The sequence below is a fragment of the Musa acuminata genome, chromosome BXJ1-5 (genome assembly GCF_036884655.1).
Source record: "Musa acuminata AAA Group cultivar baxijiao chromosome BXJ1-5, Cavendish_Baxijiao_AAA, whole genome shotgun sequence".
In the NCBI taxonomy this organism is placed as follows: Eukaryota; Viridiplantae; Streptophyta; class Magnoliopsida; order Zingiberales; family Musaceae; genus Musa; species Musa acuminata.
In genome coordinates this window covers 46,859,856-46,878,954 of record NC_088331.1, presented here as the reverse complement: position 1 = coordinate 46,878,954, position 19,099 = coordinate 46,859,856, and the positions used below count along the sequence as shown (strand labels likewise).

At 40.8% G+C, this 19,099-nt stretch overlaps 5 protein-coding genes across 7 annotated transcripts; all 5 read right to left on the bottom strand.

Moving 5' to 3' along the window:
- Positions 1 to 344: 344 nt before the first annotated feature.
- LOC135674724 (importin subunit alpha-4-like) lies at positions 345 to 7,426 on the bottom strand. 3 transcript variants are annotated; one of them, XM_065184825.1, is made up of 9 exons: positions 6,861 to 7,426; positions 6,485 to 6,697; positions 3,394 to 3,490; positions 3,216 to 3,301; positions 2,455 to 2,618; positions 2,297 to 2,375; positions 1,606 to 1,734; positions 1,264 to 1,391; positions 345 to 801 (listed from the first exon to the last, which is right to left on the bottom strand). In XM_065184825.1, the coding sequence occupies exons 1-9, from the start codon at positions 6,921 to 6,923 to the stop codon at positions 501 to 503; spliced, it is 1,260 nt and encodes a 419-aa protein (XP_065040897.1). In that variant the 5' UTR covers positions 6,924 to 7,426; the 3' UTR covers positions 345 to 500. The 3 variants fall into 3 exon arrangements, with proteins under 3 accessions (XP_065040897.1, XP_065040899.1, XP_065040898.1); XM_065184827.1 differs by having other exon boundaries at positions 1,606 to 1,659; XM_065184826.1 differs by having other exon boundaries at positions 7,139 to 7,425.
- A 1,088-nt stretch (positions 7,427 to 8,514) lies between these two features.
- Positions 8,515 to 11,511, bottom strand: LOC135674722 (uncharacterized). Its single transcript, XM_065184823.1, has 2 exons — positions 10,709 to 11,511; positions 8,515 to 9,003 (listed from the first exon to the last, which is right to left on the bottom strand). Exons 1-2 carry the CDS (start codon positions 11,096 to 11,098, stop codon positions 8,755 to 8,757), a joined length of 639 nt encoding a protein of 212 aa, XP_065040895.1. The 5' UTR covers positions 11,099 to 11,511; the 3' UTR covers positions 8,515 to 8,754.
- Positions 11,512 to 11,660: 149 nt separating this feature from the next.
- Positions 11,661 to 13,389, bottom strand: LOC135674721 (probable glycerol-3-phosphate acyltransferase 3). The gene is made up of 2 exons (XM_065184822.1): positions 12,756 to 13,389; positions 11,661 to 12,659 (listed from the first exon to the last, which is right to left on the bottom strand). The coding sequence occupies exons 1-2, from the start codon at positions 13,362 to 13,364 to the stop codon at positions 11,748 to 11,750; spliced, it is 1,521 nt and encodes a 506-aa protein (XP_065040894.1). The 5' UTR covers positions 13,365 to 13,389; the 3' UTR covers positions 11,661 to 11,747.
- A 3,238-nt stretch (positions 13,390 to 16,627) lies between these two features.
- On the bottom strand, positions 16,628 to 18,746 carry LOC135674723 (pentatricopeptide repeat-containing protein At1g08070, chloroplastic-like). Its single transcript, XM_065184824.1, has one exon. The coding sequence runs from the start codon at positions 18,453 to 18,455 to the stop codon at positions 17,940 to 17,942; it is 516 nt and encodes a 171-aa protein (XP_065040896.1). The 5' UTR covers positions 18,456 to 18,746; the 3' UTR covers positions 16,628 to 17,939.
- On the bottom strand, positions 16,913 to 17,937 carry LOC135674032 (pentatricopeptide repeat-containing protein At4g14820-like). Its single transcript, XM_065183443.1, has 2 exons — positions 17,483 to 17,937; positions 16,913 to 17,339 (listed from the first exon to the last, which is right to left on the bottom strand). The coding sequence occupies exons 1-2, from the start codon at positions 17,935 to 17,937 to the stop codon at positions 16,913 to 16,915; spliced, it is 882 nt and encodes a 293-aa protein (XP_065039515.1).
- Positions 18,747 to 19,099: the final 353 nt, after the last annotated feature.

Here is a 19,099-nt window from a genome sequence, read left to right as displayed (position 1 = left end):
ACTCACATCCAGGAAGAACTAGAGAGAAACTCAGAAAGTATTTTCATCGTATTGTTCGAAACCAAGACTTCAAACTACATGGATGCTTACAAAAATAATCAGATCTCGATTAGTAAGATTTTTTACTTTCAAGAAAGAATCCTTTCTGTGATAATAGGATTCCTTATCCCCCTAGTACATTGGCTCAAAGCATCAAAGAATGCTTATCAACCGAAAAGAGTTTAGTAGTTATTCATACCCAACTACTTGTGTAAGCATACGCCTGCCCCGAACAAACTATGCAATGAATATACAAATCTTGCTGGATAAGTCATGCATCGAAAAAAACAGTTAACACATCAACATGCGAACACAGGAAAAATATTTTAAGTTTTAGATGCATACAGTAGAATGCTGTCAACATGCACGCACTCTGGACGTGCTCTAAAATGGAAAAAAAAAAAAAAAGTCATCACAGAAGGGGCGGCAACAGATTTTTGTTGAAGCCCATGCTTGGCACCCTAATCAAAATCCTGCATGTCTTCTTCGTCGTCCACCCAAAACCTTTTAAGTATATTTACTGCCATCTTATAGATGACAATGTTGTCATGTGCCACAAGCGACTCAATTTTGTTGAACCCATCACAATCACAGATCATCTGTGCATAGAGGTTTCGACCTGCTGTTATACCCAGATGCTTGTTGGCCTCACCCACCTCCAAAATTTTATCAAGACACTCCATGCAAACGGCGTTAATTGATGGGGCAGGGTAGGCAAGAAGATCACATAGTGGCTCAATGCATCCTTGGCTGACCAAAAATCTGTATAAAGGACAAGATGAAAACAATTCTAGTCATTTGTTGCATAGACATTTTATTTCGACTGCAAGGACAGGGTTTTATTAGATTTCTATATAAAAAAAAATTGTTGATCTGCCGGCAACATTAGTTTATGTATGTGTCACACAAAAAACCAAAATAAAGAGCATGTTTTCTGACTAAGAATGAATGCAATCATGAAAATAAGGAACATATGCCACACAATCAACTAATAAGCACCTATAATAGTACAGTTATGGTGGAAATTCATCAACTTGTCAGATTTACCTTCTGTAATTTTTATTTACCTACCTAATGTGTTTGACAGACAATGCACCACAACTGAAATAGTAAGAGATCAATTGTTTAAGATCAAGAATTGTTTTCACAAAGATATGATCAACTTTTGTTGTCACAGAAGACCCAAAAGCACTAAAATTGACACGAAGAGAAAGCAAAGCATACTGGATTTGGCAGTTAGAACCACCATGGATGGCATTTGATATAGCCCAGAAAGCCACTTTCTTGACAGAAAATTCTGCATGCTGCAGTAGCTGCACCAATGGACTGACAATGTTTGCATCTATGACAGCCTATAGTTTAGCAAAAAATGGAAGAAAAACAAAATGAGTGTTGCTAATGTAAAAGAACACTGTAATTAGCTCTGGCTGTTTAAATCATGAAGTTGGCAACTCATTTTCAGTAAAAAGGAACCTCTGATTTACAACAAGCATACTTCCAATTAGAAGTACTGGTGGGTAGGTTAGAAAAAAATATGATTTTAGACTACAATTAGTTGTGAAGTACCTGAATCTGATTGCTATTTCCAGCAGTGATGTTTGAGATAACCCCACAAACCTCCTGTTTGATATAGTTGTCATAACTTGATGTAAGAATTTGCAGAAGGCGAGGAAGTGCTAAATTTTTTATCATGATCTGTGATTATAATTTAGGTGTTAGTTTTTCTCCATAGTAAACAATGTAAATTTAAGAACAATTATGAGTATTAACAAACATAAATCTCAGAGAGGAGAACACGCCCCAAGAAGAAGAATAAAATGTTGCATCTGATTATTAACTTTTACAAAGAAAATTTAATGATAGGAATCATAAGGCATGTTCTTTGTGAACCTTTTTGTTTTTAAGGTATGTTCCTTGTTGAAGCTACTGAGCCGCATATGAGGCCAGGTGTGATATTAGAGCCTTGATGGGCTTCAGCACAGTATAGGCATGCTTTCATGATACTGTTATCAATAACAGTTACAGTTGCTACTAAAATCTGTATTTAGAAAAAAAGAAAAAGAAAAAAAATCCTAAAGAAGAAAAGGGGAAGAACTTGTGCCAGCAAATTACTCTAGCCACGCCAACCCCCAGAAACAATCCTGCCTCCAATGGGCATCCAGAATATGAAAGAAGATTCTTTCCATTAACAAAAGAAAAAAAAGTTACTGATTAGTGTCACAAAATTCTGTTGCACAAACCAAAAAATCATATATACCTGGGTTTGGACATCATTTCCAGTGACAATATTTCCCAATGTCCTAAGAGCAGGTACAAGAACTTTATGTGATGGATGACTGAAAGAAGTTCTTCATCAGAGGCCACAGACGATTATCGATCTAAATGAAAAACCAAAGATGTCAAATTCATCCTTACCTCAAAAGCTCAACAAGTTTTGGACAGACACCGGCCTCTATCACTGCTTGAATTCTGTCCTTACTTCCATGAGAAAGATGTGATATAGCCCAACAGGCATCCACAAGAACCTCTTCATCATTCAAGTGAATAAGTCGCTGAAGAACTGGTAGAGCAGTCTTTATCTGATAAATTTAATGAATAAACATCTTATAAGGAAATCGCTCAATGAAGGGTTTTTTTTTTTTTCAGAAATAAGGCACTTCAAATGAGTCTCAAACATATTCAAATAGTGCTGATGGTTCCCCATGGCAAAAGTTTGATAGGGCCCATGTACAATTCCTGAGCTTTGATATTCTTAATATACATTAAATTGAGGGGGGACGAGAACCCCGAGACTAAGAACAAAATCTCTACAAGTTAGTGAGTCACCAGCTATGTTAGCAAGGGCCAAAGCAGCCTGTCCAATAATAGAAAGTAATGATAGTTATTCTACATCATATTGAAAAGTGGTACTTATGCTTTGGTTCTTTAAAAAAGCCATATACAGTTTAATGGAGATTAACTTGTCTTTAAATATCATCACTTGGTGAACTCAAATGCTGAACAAACTTTGGTACAGCACCATTATCAATGACAACTTGGGTATTTTCTAACATCCCAGAAGCTATATTGGCAAAACACCCATGCTGCCTCATGCTGCAAAAAGATATATGCACTGACCATTTCAGCTACATAATAGAAAGAAACCAGGAATCACAGAAATGATAAAACAAAAATACCTGCGGCAGTGGTGTCTCATGTCTTAAAATAAATTCGACAACCCGAGGGACAATTCCTGCCTTGACGACCTCCTCAATAGGTGCACCTTGCTCGACAAGTATATTGCATTCTTAGTTACAATCAGAAATGCTAAGTACTCCCAGGAATTATAAAGAAGAGTGTAGCCATATATAATACCATCCGACAAGAGTCTCCTGAACTGTGTTATTACTGATGACGGAACAGCTGGATCCTCAGAATATGCTCCTTCAGCCATTTCAGAAAGATTATCAATCTGGAGAATAACTAAAGAATTAGTTCTCTTATAATTTGTTTCCTCAAAAAAATAAATACAATTTAGGTTAGCAAAGATGATAAATCAATTAATTAGTACTGTTAAGTTGCTATAGATTCTCTTCGATAAGAGTCAACTAATTTCCAACCAAACAGCCCTGTTATTAACTTCGACAAATTTGACAACAACAATCTATATAACAAGCAATATATCAACTTGTACCATCTTATATTTTTTTATATGGTTGAATGCCCAAGTGACAAGCAAAATATTGTGAAACGAAAGATAGATTAGAACCAGGGTCAAATAAAATGTTTGCATTTATATTAGAAACACAAATGACACCTTCGACCACTAACTTATAAACTCTGGAATCTTGTTCGGTAATAGCATATACTCAGTCATGGGATGATGATCTAGGAGACAGTGGCTCTTTCTTTTTGTTTAGAGAGCAGTCTTTTACTTTACGATCCAACTTCCCACAGGTAAAACAGGCTCTAGTCACCCGAAAAAAAGAATTAAGGAATACTAACCGATACAGATGGTCATCATTGACCCCTTGTCGGACCGGTAAATATAGGATAATTAATATCACTCCAATCAATATTGGAGAAACCATGCCATGGCCTACTATGTATATGATTCCGAATCATTTAAAAAATTCCAACAATCTTCCTCAACATAAAGTTCTTATGTTGTAACTTCATTAAATTTAAAGTTTTTTAAGTTAAAGCATTTTTCTATAGCTAAAATACGTCGGCTACAGCAAAGTAAATAACATTGAAATAAGTTGCTTTGCTGTATGTGATAGTAGACAAAAAGATTCATTCTATACAGCAAGTCAATAACTGATCTCGACCCACAATTTGTTTTTCCAATTACTTTATTGCATTAGTATATAGATATCCTTCAGCTTATAATTTTAGAATTCAACAGGTCACCCGATAGCAAGATCAAGGGGGGATAAAATGCATTGGAGTAGAAAGTTTTATGGCCCCGTAATTATTATACAGAAAAAGGAATGGTGCAAAATTTATGCGATTATTTGTTAGCTGCTACTGTATATTATTTGCAAATGGAACAAAATAACAGTTTTCAAGGGGAAAAAGTTTCTTCTCTGGAGATGGTACTTAGAAATAAAATCAGAAAAATTAGAACTAGGTTGTAAGAGGATCTTGAGGGGAAGATATGTTTATTAATAAGGAATTTCTTGGAATCTGGAACTAAATCATAAAACTTGTAATAGACATAAACAATGTTTCCCATTTGAACTTATATTGTATAGTTTAGCTGTTGTACTTCATAACAACTTCATTAAGGGGCAGTTAAACAAAGGAAGGAGATGGTGCATGGGGCACCCGTCAATGAAATAATACAACTGCTTGATTTGCTTGGTTAACTATTGGACTGATAAGCATGGCTCATATCGTGTAGTATGGACAGTATTTTAATCTTTGCTTCCGTTAAAATATTTTTCCTTCATAAAAATATAAATATAGCAAAGAGAATTTGTCATGATCCAACTTAATGAGCTATTAACTTTGTTAATAGGATAACCTGCATGAATCAATCAGATCAAATAATGCTGATTCTGTTTTGTAAATATATATAAGATCACTTAAATACCCTTGACAATGTTTAAGAGGGTATTTATTTTAAATTTTGAAATTAGGGATAATGTGAAAAACCAAGTGGCCTCTCTCACTCAATCACTTATCTCTTTTGGTTGCGCTATTTTCCTCTGCCTCCTTATCTCTCTTTGATCGCCATTCTCTCTCCACCCCTCCTCTCACATCTGCTCTCTTCTCTTTAGTCATGGAAATGAATACGAGGAGAATGAAAAAAATATTACAACAAACAAAAATAATTTAAAAAATTCAGAATATGATATGAAAATAGACTCCGGGGGTTAGAATTATCAAATTGCATTTGAGATGACTAAAAACATATACATCCAGATATACGAGAAATTCATATGAATATACATACTATTCAATTCAATTTGATATCTAAGAAGATATTCATTATGTTGGATAAACTATTCTGTTTTCGGTATCATTAAATAATTTATTTTGTGTTAGATTAATATAATTTGTTTTGTCTTATTTTATTTATTAATTTTAATATGTGTTCATTTTTATTAATTTTAAAATAAGTTTATATATTTTTAGATATTTTTAATGAAACTTGCGATCCGACCAATGGGCTTGCCTACAGTGACCTAGTGATCCAAAGCTTGGATAGGTTGCTTTTCGATTCAGTAGGGATAATTATGGATGGGATACCTGACCTAGTAACTTTATTGAGTCTAAACTAACAAGTTAATTTATATAATATAGGATATAAACTAACAAATCTTTGCTCGTCTAGGCCTAAACCAGGATGTCATAAACCTAATATAGGATTTTTCAAAAATAATTATTATATGTATATATAAAAATAATAATCAAATTATAAAAAGTTATTATACAGTAAATAATTAAAGAATATAATTTTTTTTTTAATGAAGTTAGGACATAGAAAATAATAACGTGTCAACATTCTCAGACAGTTTTAGACACTTAAAAGAGAGAGAAAAAAACAATGCATATCCTATCCATCTGCTTGAGAAGAGTATACCTAATTGTCCATATACACATGACAGCAAAAATACTTACTTTTTGAATTCTAACATGTACCAATTCTTGAGGTTTTTTATTCGTATACTGATTATTGTCTTCAAACCCATGCATATAAGTATGTAATGTATACATGAATGCAGAAAGAAAGAATTTAATGCAGGATATACCAAAGTATGTAACGTATACTGGTTATTGTGCACTGGCACAAACAGAAGCAAGAAACCGAAAAGTTCAAAACCACTCAAAATGAAGAGCGTGGGGTTCAATAGAGATCAAATCAAGATCGAGAGAGCATTGTCGAAAGCGTCTGATCATCCAGAGTAAAACAGCAATATAAAAGAAGAACGAAAGATAAGGCGGCAAGAGCAAGAACCTTCATCCCGCATGCGTGGGTAGGAGGGGGCCTGAGATGGTGCGGCCCGGCCTCGCATCGTTTCTTGTTGAGGTTTTCCTCCCGTTTGCTTTTCCGGATCTCCACCAGGACATTCTCCCTCCTCCATCGGGCCTCCTCCGCGTCCACGGCCACCTTATACGACTTTTTGCGGGCCTCCGCCCGCGTCGTCGGACGGAGGGACATCACCTCTGCCTGCTCCAATGAATTAAGGGCAGAAGACGCGGAGAGAGATAGGTTTTGATTTAAGATTTCCAAAGAGCGAGAGAGAGAGTTCTTCTGATCTGAGACACTCTTGGAGAGAGAGGGTATCGTGTTCGACGTTTTGTAGGGGGACGGAGCGCGGGCAAAAACTTACTCGCTCTCCGACCCGAACGGGGAACTGCAATACTCCAATTCGCCATCTCAACCGTCCTCGCATCCTCACCTCACATCTCAACCGTCCATCACAATCAGGTAGACGGGATTAGGATCATGTCGGCAGCAAATCTTTTGAAGCGCACAAATAGATGATGGTAGATCGAAGGGGATCCAATCTAATAAGATGATGCAAAAGATGCCGATGCCGATGCCGATGCCGATAAAGAAGGAAAGGGATGGGGAAGCAAGACAGCAATGGTGGGAGCAGCGGTTCACCTGGGTGGACTTGCCGGACCGCGTCGGCGCCGCCACGATCGCCGCTCCAGAAGCTTGCGGTGCCGTCCCGAGAATGGCGATCCCGTCGCGAGATTCGCTTCCTCCGCCATCGCCGCCGCCGCCTTCTCGGCCATCCAAAGCTCGAAAAGGAGACGTCGCAAGAAAGGCCCGTGCTTGGCAGTCTGTACAAGCCGGATGTGAGCTGCGAACCGTCCGATCACAACAGGGCGTGCCGTGAGTCGTCGGAGTCGTTCGGCCGATTTCGTCGGTACGATGCCCAAAATGGAGTGTCAATAAATGAAATAAATTATATTCTTTTAACAAACCGTTAGGAAAATGCTTTAATGTCGTCTTTAATTAAAATACTTTTAATAAACCCCTCTCTATACGGTTTAAAGTCTTTGTCTTTTCTTTTTTAAAAAATAATGACCACCCATAAAATTAAGGTGAATTTTAAAAAATACTTATCTTTAAAATTTTCTTGCATAACGACTCAGTTTTAAAAAAATTCACTTATTTTTTAAAATAATAATCATTTTACTCTTCTCGGTTAACTCCCCTTCGCCCTGTGTCCGATAGTCTTGTTCCTTGATCCTCACTCGCTTTCGTGGTTGATCGTGACCCTCGTCAATTACCCACCTCTCCTTTCCTGGTTGCGTATGTCTTCGCATGCGAGCCAACAAGCAACGCCAATCACCCCATCACCCGTCCCCCCTTCTCTTGACTATCTACACGAGGGCTGCGACCAATCACGACAAAAGCTAACCGGCCAAGCGACTTAGTTCGAGCATAGGCACAACTAAAGCTAAAGACTATGACTAAAATTTTTTTAAATTACAATGACAAAATTATTTTTTCACGCAACTAATATTGTTTCTTTGATCAGCATGGCAACTAATCCATTTTGAGGGAAGAAACGTCCAATCTGCCTCTAGAACCCTGAAGGCCGGGCAATTACAGATGATTTATTTGTTGATGGCCTCTCATCTGATGTTTTGTGATATCATCGTAAAATCATAAGTTAATAATTCATCGCAAAATTCAAGATTCAAATCTCATCTTCATCATTTATTTTTTTTCTATATATAAAAAAATCTTAAAGTTTAAAGAGTATTTAAGTTTTGAACATATAAACAGACAAACTAATAATAGCAAGGATTTTTTGTTTTTGTTTTGTAAAAGAAAACGTATAACTAAGGATAATTCAAATACTATTTCCAGCGTCGACATCTTTTGGCTTCTAATGATCAATTTAATTATCACCGAGTCTCGAGCTCGTCGATAACGTTAAAAGCAGTTCAAAGAGCGAAGAATACCTCATCAGGCCCATGCAAAAAAGCATCCAGAAATCACGGGTAAAATTTGAAGAACACGACTTCACCAATTAACATGCAAAATTAACGATTCAAGAAAGCAAATAAAGTCTAAGATGTGGGTTTTTTTGTGAAGGGGATTGCCACATATCACCATCACATGAAAGCTCCTAACACCCTTGCAATCACTTCATAAATCCATCCCCCATCAGACTAAATCCAGAATACATACCATGTAAATTACCGAAAATGTGCTTCTAAAAGTCCAAACAAGTCAACTAGGGAACAGGATGATACCCCCCACTATCGCTTCGGTGGCCTCTCGTCATCGTCGTCGTCGTCATCATCATCATCTGAATCATCCTTGGATGACCTTCTTCTCTTGGATGACGTACCATCCTTGACAGAACCACCGCCACCGTAACCCTGATTATTATCTTCATCGATGTCCTCATCCTCATCTGTTTCATCGCCTGGCTCGAAGTCGCTCGCATCTTCTTCATCTTCTGCACGGCCCACCGGTTTCACAAGGTACTCCGTTCCCAGTTCCTCCTGACAGGGTCCAATGACATCATACATGAACAAAAGGAGAGCAAGGTCAACAAATAACAATCACAAATTGCACCATGAGATACATTAAGAAAAATGCCACGATCATCGAAGCACATGACAATTAGAAATCCTGAACTTATCATCGCCTTTGCAAACTCCGTCTATAACAAGTAAAATACCTACATTGCCTCTAGAAAAAGAAAAACAAGAACATTATTTATAGTGATAGAAGTATCTTGCTTTGGTTCATGTGTTGTTCCCTGTGATGACCATCAAACTTGCTTTTATTTCACAAAAGAAGAAAAAGAGGGGGATTCCAAGTTCCTGATTCCCGATTTTAGAGTAAGAAAAAGCAGAAATAATATCGAAGGCAGACCCAGCAGTAAGCATATAATCAGCTAAGGAACAAATTGGAGCTCCATTAGAAAGATATTGATGAAGAGAAATAGTAGATTAATATGTACCATGGAGCATCCACATAAAGATGGTGATAGCAGAATACTTCACAAGGAATCGTTTTGCCCTTTTCTCTTTAGAACTGATTCTTATGCAAGTAGAAAATGTGAACAGAAAAGTAAAGATCAGGACCCATGACAATAGTGCCAGCCAATTCAGAATATGGAAAAAAGAATAAGGAAAACGAGACACAGATTTAATGCAGGCCATTTTACAGAAAAAAAAAAACCTTGAGAACTTGATGTTTAGGCACGTTCACCCGTAAACCCTAATTTTTTCTTTCAAAAGTGTAATTCATCGGAACAAAAGAGGATGATGTGAACATGCAGTTGAAAAAAAAAAGAAGATATTGTGCATACTTCGACAGAAGATATAAAATTAAGATCCGAAAAGGGGAGAGAGAGCGAGATGTGATCATCAAATCGATAGTTTTCCATGTCAACAGGACTAATAGTAATTGTGCAAAGAATGGGCAAAAAAAGAAAACGAGATGCAAATAAAACTTTCCAGTTTGATGATTGGTTCATTCTACTAACTAGCGAACAGAAAAACATGATTCCAACAAGATAATATGTTGGAAGTGACTAGTTCTTCCCGCATCAACAGATGCTCGACTCTTTTTTATTACTGCTTATGATCGACTGTTAATTGCACTATGAATAATTCTGAAGCGGATAACGAAAACTATGAGCAATCAACATCAATGATCAAACTTACTATGAAACACCCCTATTTCTTTCTTGAAAGGCAGCATTTTTCATCTGTTAAATAACTGCGAGAAAGGTTTTCTAGAACAAGATAGGCACATAGATATACAATTAGAGACAGAAAACCCAGATAATGATCATAAAGAGGTGAAGAACTTCTTGCTAGGAAATAAGAAACAGAAGAATGATCATACTAACTGCATCAAACAAGAACTCATTCTGGATATAACATATATGAACACAAGAATCAAACATGAGCGAGAAGTGACATGTTACAATATCAAACCTATCCTGAAACATAAACTAAGGTAGGCACACTCCATGATGATTTCCATCCAGCAGCAGCAAATTTTAGATCAAAAGAAAATTAACTTCACTAAATTAAAGAAAAAAAACCTACAGATCTACAAGAAATAAACAAAGAAGTGAACTAAATGCAGTTGCCACGCACAGTATCCAGATCAGGTAATCAATTACTGTCAAATAATAGAAAAAAACACAAGTATATAGTAGATCAGTTACCAAGGAAAATAGAGATATACCTCCTCTTCCTCATCGTCGTCGTCGTCGTCGTCGCTATCATCATCTCCATCGCCGCCTTCCTCCTCGTCCTCCTCTTCTACCCCTTCTTCAGCGTCATCGTCCGCGGCCTGCGCTTGGGGGCGATACCCCTTCGGCGCGACCTCCTCCGCATCATCGTCGTCGTCCCCATCATCCTCATCATCATCACCGTCGTCATCGTCATCATCATCATCATCCAGCTCCACGATCTCCTCCGGTTCCTCGTCGTCCTCCCTTTCCTCCTCCGCACCATCTTCATCCACATCATACACGTCAACTTTGCCGTTGATGGCCTTGATCTCTTCCTCCTTACTCTTCTTTCCCACCTCCATCTCCCTCTCCTCCTTTGGTGCAGCCGCTCCTCCCTTCATCTCGTCCCCTTCCTCCCTCTGATGCAGACCAAAAATTATCCCCAAAAATCAAAGGAAAAAGGGGATCAAAATCAGAAATCAGGGGAAGAAGAAAACAGTGGGAGGAAGGGGTTGGGTTTCGGGGACAACCGGCAACCGGCTCCAGGAACGATCTCAACCGTCCGCGCTCGGCACCTCTACGCGGATCGATGACGTGGGTACCGATCCGACCGCTGAAGAGCACGAACCCGGGGTTGTGCTTCGCTTGCTGACGTCGTCACCTCTCGGGTCTCCCCCCACTCACGTGCTCACCTCCCAGGGCTGACGTCATCGAAACACGAATAGGATTGATCGGGTTGGGGATCAGATACGCTTCAGCTGATCCATCCGCGGCGGTACGCTCACTCGCGGACCCACCGTGTTTCTCATGGGCTCGTGGGCCCGAGCGGAGAGCAGCCGATCAAGTACACTATTCGGACTTCGGCCGACCGAGCCTCGAGCCCAACGTAATTCATCACTGACGTGGCCGGCTGGCAGAGGCAGCGACACGCTTGTCTTAGTGATGGTTTCTGACACGACCATAGAAATAACCATGACAAACTCACCCTTTTCACCTCAAACCATAGGAAAATAACCATTAATATCTCAAGGAGAGAGGGAGACAAGTCTCTCATCGTCTCTCCATTCTCACGTCACCTTCCCGTGTCCTCTCTCTCTCTCTCTCTATGGTCCCTTCGTTGCCTGCAAGCAGCACGTACTTATGTTTTCTGGTCAAGCTGGTGCACTGAAACCCCAAGCGCCTACCGATCTCCGCTTGCAAATGGTTGGCCATCTCGTAGCTACTGCACTCCTTTCCACGAATGGCACCGGTGGCCACCGTCGCCATGAACTCCGCCTCGTAGCACGGGAACGGGTTCATGAGGAAGTACAAGGGATCCAAGAACTTGAGCTTGCCGGTGCTCGTGCCGTAGAACATGCTCGCCCACGACTCCAACGCCACCGGCACGACCTCCCGGCTGATCTCCGCGGCCAGCGGGCTGAAGCGGAGCAGATACGGCTCGCGGCAGGTCGTCCCCTCGGGGCACACCATGAGGTCCCCTTCCTGCAACAGCTTCTTCATCCTCGCAGCGTCCTCCTCCCTGTTCCTCGTCAGCCTGACGGTCCTTATCGGGGAGAACCACTCGCTGATGGGGCTGACACTGTAGGTGGTGGCCGTGACGTGGCGGCGGAGCGCCGCAGAGATGTAGAGGGCATCGAGGAGGGTGCGGTGGTTGCAGATGTAGAGCTGGCTGCCGTCGCCTCGCCTCTCCTCCTTGTCGTCGGAGGTGATCAGCCTGGAGTGCATGCCCAGGGAGGCGAGTAGCGGGATGGAGAGGGCGTAGGGGAGGAAGAGGAAGACGAGGGCTCGGGCAAAGGCGAGGGCGAAGCCGAGGGGTAACCACAGGAACATGCAGAGGGTGGAGACGGCGTCCGGCCTGAACGCTATCCTGCCATCATGGAAGACCAAGGGCTTGGGGTACTGTGATCTTGGCAGGGGATGATGGCCTCTTCTCTTCTCAGCTTCTCCCACCAAGCATACTTCCTGTACGAAGAAGAACCATAAGCACGTAATGGATTCATACACCTCATAATTAATATGCACATATACTTCATATCGAGTGGATATGTGATGACTGACCTTACAATGGGTAAAGAGCTGACGCTGAGCAAAATCGACATGGCCAAACCCAATAACTCCATCCTCCATCAACCCAGTGTAGTATCCACCGAACACCTTCAGTTCCCTTCCCAACACCACCTCCACATCCAAATACTCCTTCAGGAAGCCTTCCACCATGACGGTTGGCATGGAGCTGACACAGACCCTCCTCCCTCCTCTCCGCAGCACCTCGAAGCCTTCCAACCCAACCTGCTCCAGGAAGAACTTAGGCAGCATAGCTCTCCCCACCCTGAAGTCCTCCTTCCTCAGTCCAAAGAAGCAGACCATCACCATGATCCGTATCCCCACCTCATGGCTCAGGCAAGAGATGAGAGGGTGCAGAAGCAGGAGCAGTAGACCTCTTAGGAACCCTCCTGCCTCCAATGCCACGAGCATGAAGTAAGGGAAGGTGGAGGAAGTCCTAAGAAGCGCTCCCTCCACATCACAAACTACGGTTTGGCTGGGGAGGCTCTCTAGAGAAGGGTACCTCTGCGATCTCCCATGGTTTGTGTGACAGGTACTTGGCCTCCTTGGCAGAAGGAACCTACACAAAAGGAGGAAGGATTTGAAGAAGTCCTTCAACCTCATACTCTTTACACTAAATGGGTACGATGGTTTGGATATATATAGATATAGAGTTTTGATTGGTCTTGCTCCAAGATTTCAGCCCACCCTTAACCTGTTTGATCTTTGGTCACAGCCGTGGATGCTCGAGGGGCAGCAGAAACACATATGTTGGCCCCATATGGGCCACCACACATTTGGTGGATGAAGCGACTCCGATGAGCGTGCCCATTGGTTCGGCGACGCCTGCAAGACACACACACATCCAACCCTCGTAAGCAAGCACGTGCGAAGTCATCAAGTCTATACATGCACACGCTTTGAGTACGTGTGGAACCATTAATTCATGTACTTCGAACAGATCCAAAGATCGAAAAGGTTACGATAACCTAACCCACAGCCGAGAAAGCAACACATGGCATCACGCTCCATCTTATGCCCCACATCTTAATTAAGACGGAGCAGCAGGCGACCGGTGACAGAAGAACTGTTGAGATCTGTGCGTTACGAGTCTCATCAATGGCTTCCGACTAATACATCAAGTTCCGTGTAAACGAAGCCAAGATTTGGCTACGACTAATCTCCACACACTGTGCGTTCATGTGTTGCAGGTGGTTTCAATCACTGAAATGTACCCTTACAGATGCACACAAACTTCATTCATGTCGTTTGTCTGCTTCCATCACTTGTATCTTTTTCTTCCATTCATTGCGTGCTGACTCTTATTGTCTTGTAATCTCTAACTATACCAACACTATAAAGAAGTACACTCCATAGAGAGCTGTAGTACTTGAGTTCTTGGTGTAACTGGCAAGTTTCCATTTCCAAGAAGCTATGTTCTACTGGGCTCGATCAAAGCTACCTGTATTACTGTAGAAGAACAGAGGACATATAGGTTGGGCCTTGGCATCAGATATGAAACTTTCCTACCTTGCAGCTTCATGTTAATTTTCCTAGAATTTGGCTCTACAGTTTCAGATCAATGATCAAGTGTTTTTGGGGACACAACTCTCATAATATATTGAAGCAGGCTACAATATGTAATCCAGCTAGCAGAGATGTTGGATGTCATCTCTTGAATCTTGACTTGTATAACAATGGAAGGACTATGTATACAAAATCTGATCCCTTCTATCCCAAAACAAAAATTTCTTCTCACTCTGATTTTTCTTCTAATTGCAAGTGGAAAAGCTACAGATGGACTTTGGGCTAGTCTGAAGACTACAACCACCTACCATCTACCATATTAAAATCAACGTCAAAGAACATCAAAACTTCTCGGTATTTAATTAGCAGGAAAAAGACATTAAAATTGAAGCCATATAGTCCATGAAGACATCAAGTACACAGCTGTCAGTCACATTTCAAGGGCTGCAATGTCATGTTCACTATCAAGTGTAAACATAATAAATTAGCATCAAGTCTCCTACTGTACAAATCACAATAGATGAACATAAAACCATTACTCTACCTCCTCAGAAACTTTTATCTTGTGAAAGGTTGGCTGGAACAGGTCAGACTGTGGTGTTTTAGGTCAAATATATATGCTTGTGAAAGAGTGGTTGGCTTTCTGAACTAGAAGGAGATAGTGGAAGACCAAAGAAAGAAGAAAGTAAGCAATAATGTTGTAGAAATTAAGCTGATGTAGACATGCTGAGATCAATTCAATGGAGAACTTTGATGTGGAACTGGCATCTGAAGGTTGAAGATTTCAGCTATCAAGTTTGTACATCAATGTTAGTCCACATGGGTTGATACAGAAGGATTATCTACATTGGCAACAAATGAATGTGTATCACATGCATTAGTCCCTAATATATGTATTCATGGCACTGCAAGCATGCAGTCAATGTCATGGCAATCCCCATTAAAATGGCTGCAGGAAATTTTCAAAAATGGAAGTCAATCAGTTGCAGTTGTTGAAAAATAAGGAGCTAACATTGACTGGGGCAAGCACAAAGCACAACCCACACCTAAATGTATAATTCATTTTGGGGCATTTGGTTGCCTGTAGCAACAACAAATGACAAATAGCACTTCATATAATTGTTTATATATATATATATATATTGCTAATCACAATTATATTTAAGATAGAGAGGATACATAAATCCAATTTTAACGTACAAGCTAATCCACAAGTGCAATATGCAGCCTTTTATAGTGCAAATTCACTTGCAACATAAAAAAGGTCTAGTTGCATTTACATACACTATAGGTGGCTTAGTTATATGCAAATTAAATTATTTGTTGTAAAATGACATGCAGATAGTCCACCTATGAATTACCAAATGCTTTGCTGTCGATCAATGTCTTTCCTTTGTGATTGTGATGACCCTTACTATATACCTACATAAAATCACTGTTGCGCAAAGAAGAATTTGATTATTTCTTTCACCTACAACTTCTTAGGCTTGGCTAAGTGTTCATGATCATCTACATTCTAAAAATTGTTCTTGAAACCTTTTCATGTGTTGAGTATATGGTCTTTTGTGTTAGGATTAATCTAGTTAACTATGAGCCATCAATGTGGCTATGAGATTGAGGTTGAAGTGTTGAAAGATACAAGGTACCTGCAATGGAGTCATAATCATGTTGAAAGCAATGCTTATCTCACCATCTTTTTCTAGTCTTTTTTGAGAGGAGAATGTTCATTACACCTCATCAGCTTCATTCACTAACCTGAATCCTTCAAATTTTAAAGTGTCATCAAATCATAATATAAAGCATCATCTAAAAATCACAGACAACCTTCTTTGTGCCAGCAAACGAGTGCCTATTGTACTTGATTACTTGTAAACTGATGCAACAGATTTTGTTGATACACATGGCTCAGTTTAACTGTGTTCAACACACATGATTTCCTCGCATTACACAACTGAAAGCTAATTTTATACAAACCTACTAGTAATTGTGCATTAAGACAAAATTTTACATTTACTAATTTATGATTTTTTTTCTTCTAAATTTGCAATGCTTGATTCATGTGTGTTTTTACCTTAGTCCACATTTACACTACTACAAAGCTGAGTCTTGTGATAAGGTAAGTTGGTTCTTTTGTGACATAGGTCGAACTACAAAATTAGTTTCTCTACTGTTTTAGAACATGAATTTAATATATTTTTCTTGAAGGAGGATGCGTATGAAATGAAAAAAAATACTGTCATTTAAAAGGTTTTTACAATATATGTTTTGATTGAACATTTTCCTTTGTACTCTTTTCCAATATTCACTTACTCAAGACATAAGACATGTTCATTTACCAAAATGTTGTAGACAAAACAGTCTAGGAAACACACTTGCATGTTATACTCGTTTAATGAAAATAAACGAGGAAACAATGATCCTATTAAAAAAATGTTGTGGATTTTATATAATTAATAATGAAGAAATAATATCTGTAGGATGTGTGTGGACTTAATCTGTCCAGGAAACAAACCTGTCTGTCGGAATGATTTCTGTCATAAGATCCAGAAATGAGCTTAAAGGCAGTATGGTAATGATGCCTACCTGTAAGTTCTTGACAATTCCAAGTAGAATTCAGCGTGAAAGAAATTAATTGCCACAACTTATCACTGTGATGACCCAGGTTTTGCTCGTCTTCTTCCTTGGTGCCAAACTGAGCTGATCTCTTCTGATATGTCATATATTTCTGTTGCATTCTCCAACATAGAATTTGTGAACGATCCCATGAACACCCCAATGAAGCTGCAACCTAAAATCTTCTTGAGACCCCTTAATTTAAGCATTCGTGTCCTTCTAGCATCATCCTGTCTCCCTCTAGCAGCATAGATGTTCGACAACAGCACATAAACACCACCATCATCAGGCCTAAGCTCAACAAGGCGATCGAACGCGTATTCCCCTAGCTTGATATTCCCGTGGATCAAGCATGCACTGAGCAGACTCCCCCACAGCACAGCGTTGTCTCTTCTAACAAAGGTGATGACCCAGGTTTTGCTCGTCTTCTTCCTTGGTACCAAACTGAGCTGATCTCTTCTGACATGTCATATATTTCTGTTGCATTCTCCAATGTAGAATTCATGAACAATCCCATGAACATCCCAGTGGAGCTGCAACCTAAAATCTTCTCGAGACCCCTTAACTTCATAAGCGTTCATGTCTTTCTAGCATCATCCCACCTCCCTCTAGCAGCATAGATGTTCGACAACAGCACAAAGACACCACCATCATCGGGCGTAAGCTCAACAAGGCGATCAACCACGTATTCCCCTAGCTTGGCATTCCCGTGGATCAAACATGCACTGAGCAGACTCCCCCACAGTACAGCATTGTCGTTCGCCATGGACTGCACCAGAAAAACAGCCTCCTCCAAGAATCCAACTCGCCCCAGCACATCAACCATACAACCATAGTGCTCGATTTGTGGCTTGAGCCCATAAACCGCCCTCATTGAATCAAAGCACTGCCTTGCTTGCTCCACCAGACCACCATGGCTGCAAGCGCACAGGACACCAATGAAAGTGACCTCATTAGGCTTCACGGCGTCCCTCTCCATCTGGCCAAATAGCTCCAAGGCCTCCGCTCCATGTCCATTTATCGCTAGCCCTCCTATCATCACTAGCCCTCCTATCATCGCTAGCACTCCATATTCTGGTTGGGCATCTTGTCGAAGAGCTCCCTGGCAGCGTCCGTATCACCTGACTTCATGTACCCATTAATCATCGCATTCCATGTAATTATTCCCCTTACGGGCATTTCATCAAATAGGCATCTTGCACGATCCAGAAGACCGCAGCTCACGTAACCCGAGAGCATACAAGTCCACGAGGCGACATCCCGCTCCTGGCTCAAATCAAACACCAGGCGCCCCAGGTCGTCCCTTTGGCACGCGCAGTACATGTAGATCAATCCATTGGTCGAGAAGCTGTCACGGTCGACCGCCCACTTGATCATGAGGCCATGCAGCAGCTCGCCGGCCTCGCGCGCGGCGACGCGGGCGCAGGCCTTGAGGAGGGAAGGGAAGGTGCGGGCGCTCGGCCTAGCGCCGGAGGAGAGCATGCGGCGAAAGAGAGCGAGGGACGAGGCGGGGGAAGGGGAGTCGGCCAAGCCGCCAAGGATGCAGTTCCAGGCAAAGGTGGTCGGGTGGGGCATTTCAGATAACAGCTTGCGGGCGTAATGAGTGCCGCCGAGCGGGAAGGTACGCGAGACACGAAGGAGCTCGGCGGCGGCGAAGGGATCGTCGAAGAGGCGGTTGCGGAGAATCTGGGCGTGGATTTGGAGGAAATGGGGCACGGAGGTGCATGACGACTGCAGGAGGGAGAGGCAGAGTGGGCGTGTTGGCGGCGCAGGCAGCAGGCAGCAGGCAAGGTAAGGTGATGGGCATGCAACTGCAATGTAGTAGTAGTTCCAATGACGGTGGGAAGCGACGGCAGCTATAACTTGTGTTCATTGTATTCACTTCATGCCTTCGGGCTGTCCTAATAGACCAAATGGCATACAAATAGTGAGATACTAATAGACTTTAATATCTTTATCCTTATATTTTCAAAAACTATATTAAAATTCATATACTTATAAAAACATAACATTTAACCTTATTTCTATTCATGTCATTGATTCTGTAAATAAAAATATCATAAGATTTATCACTAAATGACTCCGTCTCACTTCGATTTACGACTGAGCACGTACAATATTTTCGTCAATAAAATTATCGTGAAAAAAAATAAATTTAAATATTTCACTTTTATAAATATACAAATTTCAATATAACTTTAAAAAATATAAAAATTAAA